The sequence below is a fragment of the Microplitis demolitor genome, chromosome 10 (assembly GCF_026212275.2).
Source record: "Microplitis demolitor isolate Queensland-Clemson2020A chromosome 10, iyMicDemo2.1a, whole genome shotgun sequence".
NCBI lineage: Eukaryota > Metazoa > Arthropoda > Insecta > Hymenoptera > Braconidae > Microplitis > Microplitis demolitor.
The window spans coordinates 10,453,393-10,467,011 of NC_068554.1; the positions used below are offsets into that span (position 1 = coordinate 10,453,393).

At 37.9% G+C, this 13,619-nt stretch overlaps 1 protein-coding gene across 1 annotated transcript; it reads left to right on the forward strand.

Moving 5' to 3' along the window:
* Positions 1-12,585: 12,585 nt before the first annotated feature.
* Positions 12,586-13,332, forward strand: LOC128668837 (zinc finger and BTB domain-containing protein 47-like). The gene has a single exon (XM_053742637.1). The coding sequence runs from the start codon at positions 12,586-12,588 to the stop codon at positions 13,330-13,332; it is 747 nt and encodes a 248-aa protein (XP_053598612.1).
* The last annotated feature ends 287 nt before the right edge of the window (positions 13,333-13,619 follow it).

Below are 13,619 nucleotides of genomic sequence, written 5' to 3' on the forward strand. Positions count from 1 at the left end.
TCAGCCTGGTCAGGGGTTCAGCCACGGTAGCGAACTCTGGTATCAATCGTCGATACCAGGATGCCATACCAAGAAATCTTCTCACCTGCTTGAGGTTTCTTCGTATCGGGAACTCACGGACTGCCGAGGTCTTTTCTGGGTCCACTTGGACTCCTTCACTGTTTACTAAGAAGCCCAAGTACCGGACTTCAGCCCGGCAGAAGACACTCTTGTCCCTATTGATCGTCAGTTCCGCCATCTTTATCTTATTCAGGACCTTCTCTAGCCAGTACAGGTATTCTTCGAAGGTCTCAGTGACGATGATAATATCGTCTAGGTATACGAAGACGTAAGGATACATTTCAGGGCCAATAATACTATCCAACAACTGTTGAAAGGTCGCTGGAGCGTTGGTAAGTCCGTATGGCATACGCCTGAACTGAAATAATCCTCGACCTGGTACGGTAAATGCAGTAACCTCTCGACTATCTTCTGCCAGAGGTATTCGAAAATACGCTTGGCTGAGATTGAGGGTAGTTAGGTAATTGGCCCGCCTCAATTGGTTTAATATGGCGGTCATGATCGGGATCGGGTACGCGTCCCGCTTGGTTTTGGCGTTGACTTTCCTGAAGTATATACAGAAGCGGTACTTGCCATTAGGTTTCTTGACCATGACAACTGGACTAAACCAGTTGCTGTTCGAGGGCTCGATAATTCCGTTCTCCAGCATGTAGTCGACTTCCTTCCACATGATCTCGAGAATGGGTGGCGACACTTAGTAGTGGCGCTGTTTAATCGGCTCACACGTACCGACATCGATAGAATGCTCGGTTAGGGTCGTAATTCCGAGCTTATCAGTGCTAGTAGGTGAGTGGGAGTTCTGGAAAATTTTTATTCAAGCTGCCTCATCCTCGGTCATCGTTTGGAGACCGTTGCATACCATCACCGCGCATGGGCGAGTCCCAAGGGTAAAAGTATGCACTCTAGATGGACGATTTTTAAATCACCAAGGATTGGATAAAAAATCAATCGTGATTTTGGCTGCTCGAAGAAAATCTAAGCCCAAGACACATGGTTGGGTCAAAGACGGCATCCAGTAGAAGCTAATCTGGCGGTCTTCAACACCCACACATACGTCAGCGGCACTACAAACTCTTACTTCCTCTCCAGTGGCCACTCGCACACGCCTAGGTGGGGTTGGTACACTGGAGATCCCGAGATCAGTGAAAAGAGCGATATACTCAGGGCCTATAAATGTTTTACTGGCTCCTGAATCGACAAGTGCCGGAATCTGGACTCCCTGAATGTCCAGGTTGATATAAAAAGCAGGGGGTGCTTCCAGTGAGCTATCTAGACCAAGGATAGTCTCTGGCGGGATTGTCGGACTCGATATGCCGGTGGGAGGGATATTTTCCGACAGCTCGGTAGTCGTGGATGTTGCTGTCGGGTCAACATTCACCGCCGATCGTTTCCCGAGTTACAATGCGTGCATTGATCTCGGGTGACTCCTGGGGCGCGTAGAGGTCTGCCAAACCAAAACTCAAAAACTGATCCCAATCTGCATCCATCAGATTCCTTATATACTGGAGCGCTAGCATTTCAGCTAGACCTCTGCAATCTACCAAGAAGTCTCATAGGGGTAGAACTAGGTTCTATCATCAGATGATACCGGGTGACTTATTCGTCCCGCTCCACGGTAACACTGACATCTCCACATAGTCAAAATTCCAAAACTGTAAAACAAAACTCAAACTTTGTCATTATCTCAACCTTTAAATCTCAAACCATCTTCCATATTCAATTTTCATAATTCTGATTCTATATCTTTACTATAATGTTTCTTAACAAAACCCATAACTGTAGCTAAACGTTACTCCATTTTCTAATTCTTAAACTATAACTTAAATCAAAAATCTGTATTAAAATCGTTAATACCTGTACGCTAAATTCTAAGTCTTGAGTTAACATGCTCGTAAATACAGTAAAATCAGTTGGTGTTTGTGACGTTCACTTTGATTCGACCCTCATACGAAAAATAACGTCACAATATATATATATATATATATATATATATATATATATTTATATATATATTTGCAACTCCCGCTTGTAATCGGAAGGATCCGGCTTCGAGCTCAGCGGATGGCATCTTTTCATGAACTCAAAAATTAATTATCTATTTGAATGCAAAGATTCTTTGAATACACAATGTTCAAATTTCAACGATTGGATGATTTAATTAATGATTTGATTTTCTTCGACTTCCCGCTGAGAAAATAAATAATTTCCAATAAACTCGGAACGTAATTGCTGTCACCCTGATTTTGAAAAATCAAATTTTTATCAGATGTTGACATTTAAAGTCCTTAGGAAGCTGTCCTGACATTGCCAGAACGATGTCGCGCGCGCGTGTGGATGTGTGTGTGTATGTATGTGTGTATGTGTGTGTGTGTGTGTCGATATAAACTCTTCATGTCTTTTAAATGAATGAACCGATTAAGTTGGTTCTTACGGCAATCGAAAGAGTTTGTTAGTCGTCAATTTTCATAAAAAGTTCAGATCGATCTAATGAATAGATTTTAAAATATAGAAGAAATACCAAAAAAAAATTTTTTTTTGGAATGTCTTAGAAACGGCTTGATCGATTTCAAAATCTAATCGGCTTTGAAGCCAAATAACACCCGCCAATTACTGCCTCGATCATCTCAATCGGTTTTTTACTTCAAGAAATATCGTTGGCGAAAAAAACGGTGAAAAACAGTTTTTCGTAAATATCTTTGAAACAACTGAACAAATCATTTCCAAAATTTTGTCAATTCTAGAAATCAATAAAACGTACCGATTGCCATATTGAACACTTAAATCGGTTGATTAGTTCAGAACATAGCGGTTACGAAAAATTAAAAAAATAACAATTTATCTCGTTTTTGTTATTCCCGCATGCCTCGAAATGTAAATTACCCAATTGTCCATAAACCATAGTAGCTCTTCGTCTTTAAAGTTTCTTTTGATCAGTGCGTCATGTCATGCAACTCATTCATTAGTTTGAATAATCTTATCATCCAAGAAATCGAAAAAATACCGTTTTAATATTTTTCCAGATATTTCACATATTAGCACTCTTATCTGAATTCAAAACTCATCCGTAACCTCATTTTGATCACTTATATTGATTTCTTACTAAATACATTAATTTTATTGAACATACTTGTGAAAAAAACATTTTAAAAAACTCATTAATTAATTATTTTCGATTCTTAAGTTTTCACATCTGAACATATAACGTAGCTTGTTCGAATTTGAAAATTCCACAAATAAAACTATATCTGAGATCACTTTTGAGTTCGAAAATTAATTGACAATAATTTTGAAGAGCTCACGGAGCTATAAAACAGCGGCAAGTTTTGGGGCTAGCCTGTAGAGCCAACCGTTGTCCAAATTTTTTTCTAATGAATTCAAAATTGCAAAACTAATTAATTCAAAATATTTTTTAGCGTTAAAGACTGAGCAGTCGCTCCCAATGCTGCTCCAAACCTTAAAAACCGTTGATTTGTTCAAACGATATGGGTGATTAATATTTAAAAAATAAAAATTTACTTCGTTTTTCCAGGATAACGTATTATGCAATTTATCATGAGTTGTAAAACTCATACCGACCCTTTGGCATTATCGTCTTCCATAATTGGTGCATACCAAGCCAAGAAAATTACAAATTTTTAAAAAAAAGGAAGTTATTGGTTTCGGTCCGATTTTGGAAAGTCGAGTTTTCGTCAGATGTCGACGTTTTGAGGTCCTAGGAAGTTATATTGAATATTCCCGGATGGACGTCGTGTGTATGTTTGTGTGCATGTGCGCGCGCGTATGTGTGTGTGTGTAAACTTTTTTTGTCGGACGATATGTTTGGAACGAATCAACCGATTCGAACTTACTTGGTGGCAATCGAAAGGGCTCACCAAGACTTAAAATTGAATAGATTTTGGAGTCAATCGGTCATCTAATTTACAAGTTATACGAAAAATTAAAATTAAAATTTTTTTTTTTAGATTTTTTGAGTATAACTTATAGCCGATATGCCCGATTCGCCTAAAATGTAACCAATTTTAAGTCTTGTTGAGCCCTTTCGATTGCCACCAAGAACGTTCGAATCGGTTGATTCGTTCCAAAGATATCGTCGGCTAAAAATTTTAATTTTTCCGTGAAGATATGTTTTACTGGCGAAACAAATTTTTGAGTTCGAAGAGCTCGAAAACTTTCATGTAATAATGTTTTCAAGCTCCCTAAGCTCGAATACAGCGGGAAGTTTTGGGGCTGGTCCGCAGAGTCAGGTGGTTTTCAGATTGTTTTAGGATATATCGTATACTAACTTGCTGGTCTCATTCAAAGTTCATGTAATTCTTTATCTTGAACATTTCTATTAGTTTCAGTCGTAAAAGATTGAATTAATCAAGAATAATTGTAAGTAAAACGTCACAAAACAATCCTTATTGATTATTTGCAATTCCTCGAATTGTCGGAGATTAACAAGAAGTTGAGTTTTATCGAGCTTGAAACCATAAAAGTACTCGAAGATATTGTCAAGCTTAAAGAGCTTGAAAATATATTCACAATGATGTTTTCAAGCTCAAGGAGCTCAAAAACAGCAGGATGTTTTGGGTCTGGCTCGCAGGCTCAACCGATTTCCAAACTTTTTAAAAATAATTGTGAGATGCTCGTTGCTCTACGTCAGTGTACGTTGATCTACTTAGACTTATGCGAATACTCATTGATCTACGCAGATCAAATTGGATTGTATAATATGAAAAACTTCAAACCTACGTAGATTAATCAGATCACCGTGAATTTGCATAGACTTTCGTAGTTTTCTTTAGATCTATGTAGAGCAGTTCTAAAATTTAGATGCACGTAGATCTAATTAATTTTACCAGGGGTTGTTTGATATATTTGTACATACTTTGTCAAGTTTATTGTCTGTTGGCTATCATTTTATTGCACTTTATTAAGCATCAGTATGACAACTAGAACACTTGTGTAACTTTTTACAATGTGAAATAGACATTTTTAACATTTAAAAAATAAATGAAGCTTAAATTTTGTAACTTATACTGAAGGACTCGACTTTTTTCTATATCTTATTTTCAATTGATATGACATGATTTAAAAGAAAATTTTAATTACCTTATTTCATAACTATGAAAAATGCAATTTTGATACAGTGAAATCCTTAAACAGAGTAGATATCTATTGATTTATTTAATTTATTTTATTTTAACCAAAATATTACATACTTAAAAACAGTTTGTAAATGTATTCTATTGGATATGTATTAAACTTATTAATGTTAATTTGAACATTGTAACTGTTACGACCAGGGTAAGGAACACAAAAATTAAAAGAAAAAAATCTATATATTGAAATCCTACTGTACCCTGGTAAGACAAAAATCTCTAAACATAAGAAGAGGTATCCTCGCTATAGAAGCTCTCCTCCAAGTCGGAGCGAAGAATACGCGTAGTGGTGGGAAAGAGCGATGAGAACTGTGCGTGTCCCCTCGTAACCGAGTTAAAATTTTATTATTATTAAAGTAACATAGCGATTTTATTATTACTAGGGTAATAACACAATTTAAACACATCCTCGCGGTTATCTGAGTTATTAGGAGAAGATAGAAACAGAAAAACATAGCTGATGTAGCCTGCATGTGTAGAGAGTAATAACTTATATTAATCAACACACATACCAGGTACCCTCACTCTCAAATTCAGTGTGCCTCGTTTTAATTCTGAGAAGGGAAGAGCAAGAGAGGACCCCTAATTTTACGAGTAAAACTAAGACACACTCACGACCGCAGTCGCGTGATTTATGAGACATAGAACCTCGGCCCTGACATCATGCTTGTCCATCGACGATTCTAGCCCCCCCCCCCCCCAGAGCTCTTATTTTATTAGGTGTACAAAAAAGTTCTACCCGTTTTTTGCCAAAAAAAAATATATTCAAAAATTTTAAATAAAATACAAATTTTAATCAAAATAACCACCATTAGCATCTACTACCCTTTGCCAACGCTCAGGCAACTGATGGATCCCACGGCGATAAAAGGCTTGATCTTTTGTCGAAATGAAATCATCTATTGTTTTTTGCATTTCGTTTTCATTTTGTAAGTGTTTGTCAGCCAAGTAATTTTGCAATGAACGGAATAGGTGAAAATCACACGGTGCAAGGTCTGGTGAATACGCCGGGTGCGGTAAAACTTCCCACTGTAAATCATTTATAGTGTGGTGGACGATTGAACTTCTATGAGGCCTGGCGTTATCATGCTGCAGTATCACTGGTCGAGGTTTTTGTCCCGCAAATCGTCTTTTACTGTTGATTTCATCTGCTAATTTTTTTAATTGACAACTGTAGCGTTCTCCAGTAACGGTTTCTCCTGGTTCGAGTAACTCATAATATAGCACGCCCCACTCATCCCACCAAATACAAAGCAATATTTTTTTCCCAAAAACATTACGTTTTGGTGTTGATGTCGTTGGTTGTCCTGGGTCTACCCAATGTTTTCGACGTTTAGGATTCTCATAGTAAACCCACTTTTCGTCCCCTGTTACAAGTTTCCACAAAAAACTTTTTTTTTATGTCGTGAAAGCAACGACAGGCAGGTGTCAACTCGTCTCTCTCGTTGTTCTGGAGATAATTCATGAGGTACCCATTTTCCTTCTTTTTGAATCTTACCTAAAGCATGTAATCTTTCAGAAATAGCTTGTTGAGTAACGTTTAACTTTTTCGCAAGTTCTTGTTGTGTTTGTGCAGAATCTTGATTCAGTAATTCTTCCAATTTCTCGTCACTGATTGTTGAAGGTCTTCCAGAGCGTGGTTTATCATTTAAATTAAAATCTCCGTTTGTGAATTTCCGAAACCATCTTCGACAAGTACTGTCATCAATAACACTGTCACCATAAGTTGCACAGATTATTCTTTGAGCTTCAGCAGCACTTTTTCCTTGATGAAATTCATATAAAAGACAATGGCGGATATGCTCAATACTTACTTCCATTTTTAATTTAATAAAAAAATATATATATATCGAAGATTAATATATTAAAAGTTTGATGAATTTAAAGAGTACAAACAGCTGTGCATGTACATATACGTATTCATAGCTAACCTATAAATAGCTGTTAGATAACTCCATCTTTGAAAAACGGGTAGAACTTTTTTGTACACCTAATATTACTCAGTAACAGGAGCAACCCAGTAGCCGCTCTGGTGTTAGCCGATACCTCTTAGATGGCACCCCTCCATTCGTTGATTTGAAGGCCAAGCCGGAATGACGCGTGCCACCATGAACAAGTCCATGTTTATGCATCCAGAATCTTCCTAAACTAAACATGCATTAATTCTCACTCTTTTAAGGAGACGCCGAACTTTCTTTTGGTAACCAGCATCCGAATTGAAAATTTATTTAAAAAGAAACCCTCAATTCGAATATCGAATAATTAAAGAAATTATTTAATTATTTTTCTTCTCTCTCGACGTGACCTCGGGTACCGCACTTGCAGAATAAACCGCGGGAGGAGAAGCATATAAAAATAGACGCTGCGACAGCAAGCATCTCCTCTTCTGGTACCAGATCCAGGGGCACGGCTCGGTTCCTCTCGATTTCAGACTATTTAAACCCACAGTTTGTCGGTCTAAATGTCCAGTCTTCGCATCTCAGTTAAGCTAAAACTCCGTCGTAATATTCGTTGTACTGCGCATCAAAGAAATTATTCCGCACGGTTCTCAACCCTCAGCATACTATCAAATCACATCCACCCAGGGGTACTGACTGAACGAACGTTGAATACGGGGTCCTAGCCAGTATGTTATACATTTTACGAAAAATCAACGATCTTCCAAGATAATCGTTGGTTTTAGTAGGATTATCATTTATCATTGATAATTTGTTCTCAACACTCGTAGTCATATCATTTTTTTTATCACTTGTTGCAATATTTTTCAATATTCTAGCGGTACAATCATTACAATCAAATAGATTGTGATTTTCACAGATCATAGTGTTACTTATTTTATGTTGATCATCATCATTATGTAGCAGTAACTTTTCCTTCTCCTTTGCATCATTCTGCTTCTCAGAATACGGAAACTTTTGACGTTTATCATCACACAGTTTAAGTAAGTCTTCAAAAGTATCAGTATTCATTTTCCTTGAGCATTTTTCATCGTTTAATACCGTCTGAATACGATCGAAATTATTTTCATTTACTTTATTTAGCTCTTTTTCGCTATTTTGCAAATCTTTATTGTCTTCAGAATAAAGATTTTTCTGTTCATCAGTGTTATTGTAACTGTTATTATTATTAAGTTTATTATTATTACTATCATCTTTATCAATTACTTCTAGATTTTGCATGCTCAAAATTTATGAATCAGCGGTTAACTTGTCTTTCAAAAGGTGTTTTGTGATAGATTGCGATAATCTAAGTAAATAAAATTGTAAGTCATCATTTGTGATATCATTTAAGTCACATAATTTTTGTCCATTTGCTTCTGAATTGTTATTTAAGCAATTATTATTCTTACAGAGTAATATCATGTTTTCAACTTTTCGAATATTTTTTTTTCTGTCTTCAACATTTGTCATTAAAAGATCTCGAAGTGAATTTAGAGTAGAATCAAAAAGTTTATCAAATTCACTAGCAGTACTCAATGATGGTTAGTTTGTTAAAACAGTTGATTGAGCATTTTTATTGGTGATTTCTAATGATGGTTGCTAAAAAAAAAAACAAATGAAAAATAAAATTCTAATAAAATTTTTCTAAATATTGCTTGAAAAATTAAGTATTGAATTCAATCAAAACTGTTGTCACGATTGGAGATCGTGATGGGCGTAGGTACGATATTCGTATAAAGTATAGTGAATAAAAAGGTACTTACATTGATCAAGGACCGATCCTATGACCTGGGCTCACGTGACCAAATGCTCAGTTTATTCTATTTTATATTTAATTCGCGCCCACACAATATTGTTGAAGACAATATTGATAAAACCCAAAACGATTTCCAATTTATTATGTGACTGATCTAATTTCACAATCAAACGTCGAGCGGTAAACGTAAGATTGTGTACCCCCTACTGTGAACTATCGGTCTGAGCGGCTAGACAGGTAGTAAAATAAGGGATAAAGGAAGGTGGGTTGCCGAAAAGCCTCGTGAAGCTATTATCTCGTTGTTAAAGTAAAATTGTCTGATAAATAATGTTTTTCAAATGTTTTATGTTAACGAGTATTTATTTATTAAATGACTCAATATTCTCAAAATACAAAAGGGGTTACAAATGGCAATATTAAGAATAGTAAATATAAAAGCAAATGTTTCATGCATATGGGTTACAATTATTTCAGAGTATATAAAAATAAAAATACCAAACAATGGTTACAATATTCAAAAACTTACCCTAAACAGGTTTTGGTGAGGTGTCAAGACTGTCAGCAGTTACACAGGACACTTATTCACGACGCGTTCTCGCGGTCAATTGATGTGATTTTAAATTTATCGAATTATTTATTTATTTAGTCTACCTTGTTGTAGAAGCTTCAATGGTTATGCGTTTTTAAATCTCAGTAGGTTAAATTAAAATGAAAGTCTTCGCGCTTTTCGCGGTAAAATAATTTCAATGTATTCAAATTCTTCGCGTCTTCGCGGTAATATAAATTTATAAAATCTTCGCGTATTTTTCGCGGAAAAAAAAAATATTTCTAAATATTATTCAAAATCTTCGCCTTTTCGCGGTAAAATATTCTTTAAAATCTTCGCATTTATCGCGGTAAAATATTCTTTAAAATCTTCGCATTTATCGCGGTAAAATATTCTTTGATTCTCCACGTTTCTCGTGGTATATTTCAATATAAAAATAATAAAATGAATGAAATTAAATGGTTTATAATAAGATGAAGATAATCAATGCTGTACCGGTGCTAAACGGTTGATATTAGTTCACGACTTACAACGATCAAGGACCAATCGTACGATCTGGGCTCACGTGATCGGATGCTATACGCTAATATCGCGTTGATTATGCTTCTGAAGCTAGTAGAAAATAATATACCGATTATACGAGTGCTTACGACGATCAAGGACCGATCCAATGATCTGGGCTCACGTGACCGAATGCTCAATCGGGATATCAATCCTCTAGCCACGAACACCGTCAAGTGTCCGGAGTTCGGTAAGGTTCAGAGTTTGATGCCCAAAAGAACTGATGAGCTAAAGTCCATGGTCTTTTTATATGATCCTCGCATATGAAAAGTGGTGGTAACCAGTTTCCCACATGAGAGGACGCGGACTCGCTCGAAAGTTCTAGGCCCATGCACACGTGTGATCCCTGGGAAACAGATTTTGACTATTAAGTAGGCTGGCGCCACTCTGTCGCTGAGCATGCCCGTGTAGGAAACCATAAATTTGGAGGTTTCTATTAGCTTTCTCTAATTTCCAAGAATCACATGCAGGTGCGCATGAGTTGGGTGGTCTATAATTTTAAGATGAAAAATCAAAGAATATCACCGCTTCTATGCTTAGATTAGTTAAATGGGAACGGATACATAAATTTCAAAAGTACATTAAGTAAAAATGATGAAATTTCCAGAAAGAGAAGATATAAAATACGCGTGGTCCATTAGTACAATACGACTTAATTGTAAAGCGTTAACAACGCTCAAATAGGTATTTTTGTCCGGTACGACTTTCTGGCGTCAGTAAGTCGGCGTCATAAAAAAAAGGTCTAAGTGCATGAGGTTTTTGGGTTCTCACGTTATGCGATCTACACTACTGATGTTCACTCTGTTAATTATTATATATATATAAAAAAAAAAGGACTGAAGGTCTATTCGGAACGCATCGTTTTGTGTTGCTGCCTGTGCCTCACTGTTTCTGACTATGTCGCCATAGTTCTTGAGAAAAATAGGTTTCTCATGTACTTATTCTTCTCAAGAGAGAAAAATTATATATATATATATAAAAAGGAAAAAAAAATTCTTTTATATTTTTACGACTTGTAAGGATACGAGTTGAACGTATCAGCCGTGACACCTCCCCAGCTAAAACTAGTCATCGTCCCTGAGGACTTATAATTTATACGTTAGTTTAAATATGTCCTTAAAGTTAAGATCAGTTCAAGGAGTGTCTTTGCAGGTCGTTAGTAGTGAAGATCAAAGATAGGAAAAGGTTTTCTATGGTCTATGGTAAATGATCTCTCAAGTGGTTGAAAGTTGTATAGGCTAAGGGATGAGACTGGGAAGGCCAATCTGATGAGGTGATTCTTTCTAAAATGTGATTCTTGATATTGATTGGTGATCATTCGGTGTGGGGGTGTTTCGTCTCTTTGAGTCGCCATCTTGGTATTCTGTATATAAAAAGGCGACCAGTGATACCATTAGCATCAGTTTTTTTTTTGAGTTATCCGAACCATTCCTCAAGATGAGCTTCACTCCAGTCGATGTTGCGGTCATTGAAAATTTTGACGTGTGGGTGACAGTGGAGGATCCAATCTTCCACTGTTTCTCTCTGATTTCTTACGAGGATGTGGAGTGGGTCGTTTTTGCCGCTCCGGATGTCAGGCCGATAGTAAACGGTAAACCGTTAACCTTCCTTGAGGTAAGCTTTTAAAGAAAAATATGTTTACTTGTTGCACTTAGATTCTTTTCGTACCTTTTAAGAAAAATATGTATTTTTCTTTTCTAGTGGTTCCTGCAGTTAAACGAAGATGAGGCGAGATATATATTATCTCTGGCGGCCCCTGCAACATCCTTTGACCTTTCGCCATTGTATTCAAGGGTGAGAGAGAGACGATTGGATCAATTAGAAAATGATTTTCGTCAATATTCCGGTCCAGAGTTGGATCTATTGTTTCCACGTGATCCGGGATTACCACCTTCATCGCTAATTGCGTCAGGTGATCCCTTGACGTTGGTTGACGGGTGTCGTTTGGCCTCGGGTAGGTGGTTGGAGAAAGGAACCATTGTAAGGCTAGATTGAATTTGTGTAATCTCAAATAAAGTTTTACAATTTAATAGTATTTTATTGCTTACTTGGACTGATCCTTTCCCTTAGTCTAAGCTTAAAATAGTGTTAGGTTTATCATTTGTGATTATCAATAGTAAAGTGTATATTTACGCATACATATACATACACATATATATACATATATATATATATATATATACATATACACATACACATACATATATACCTTTTCATATAGTTGTATGTACTAACTAAGTAAGTGATTTTTATACCTGACGAGTTCAAGCAATACGGCAAGGGCTACCGTCCTTGGGTAGAGCCGTGTTGCTCGATGCCCAGGGTTAAAATTAATATTTTACGGTTAAAAGAGATAACTTCTAAAATTATATATAAAAAAAAATTGTCCTTCTTAGGATTTCCATCGTCGTCTTCGGATTCGTTGACAATTTCCTGTTGGTGGGGTTTTTACCCGTTTTTTTTTCATTTCCTCACTTGGGGGTGGTAGATGAAGTCTAGGTGGATTGTCGAAGTTCTTCTGGTCGCACAGTTCTCTCCAATTCTTTGTGGTGAACAGTTCTCCAATTTGCTCAAAATATGAAACGCTTCGCTCTTGGTGATGGTGATGTACCAGTGGTAGTTGATCTAGTGTCTGATGGCGAAGAGGAGAGAGTTCGCCCTGATGATGGTGAACGGGACTGGTCGGATGCTGAGACAGTGGTCGATGAGACCCTACCTCCCCAGGTTGAGCGCAGTGAAGGTGTTGAGACTCCTCCACTACCGATGGAGGTCAACGAGGGTGCGATAGGAAGTGAGGAAGAGGTCGAGGAGGGTAGTGAGGGAGATGAAGATAGTGATGGAAGTGAAGAAGATTCGAGTGAAGAGGATGTGAGTGAAGAGGAAGAATCGAGTGAACAAGAGGGTGGTGATGGTGGTGAGGGTGAAGAAGAGGATGTTGATGGTGGTGAGGGGATGGCAGTTGCTGCGGACGACGATGATCTGTCTTCCGGGTCGGAGGATGATGATGAGGTGGGCTTCGTCGAGTCCGAATCTTCTGACGACTCGGGCTTCAGGTCAGTATATCAGGGGTCAACTGTGGACTGGGTGGACGCGGTTGAATACGACGGCGTTTCCAGCAGTGGAGACGAGACAGCCTCGTCGAGAACAGCCTCCGTATGTAGTGAAAGATATGGGTTCTGTGTTGATTGGGCTGGCCATCGTATTCCCCGTGACTTTGGCCTGGATTCCCCGCGGTCTCCTGAGAATCCTGATGATCGTGGCAACTCAGCGAGGATTATGGAGGATCAGCGCCCCCCTCAAATTACACCACCAGGGGTGACATAGTGCCAGGCGGTGATGGACCTAAGGGTGAGGAACAGCGGGCGACGAATGAGTTTCGTCGTGCTGCAACTGAACTCGAGGGTCTCGAGTTGCTTGGCCTAGAGTTCATCCGGCTAGAGTGGGTGAGTGACGACCCGTTTACGGCTTTGCCTTTCTTGGACCCGGTGCTGGTGTTGCTGCATCCTCTGGCTCCAGAAGAGACCGAGTGGGCCTACCACGTTTTGCCCTGGCGGGATAGAGGTCAAAGGACGGACATCTCCTTCCTCCTGGTAAGTTTTACTCAAAATACA

What these genes read in the sequence shown, in the direction of transcription:
- LOC128668837 (XM_053742637.1), top strand. Translation starts at nt 12,586, where the DNA reads ATGAAACGCTTCGCTCTTGGTGATGGTGATGTACCAGTGGTAGTTGAT.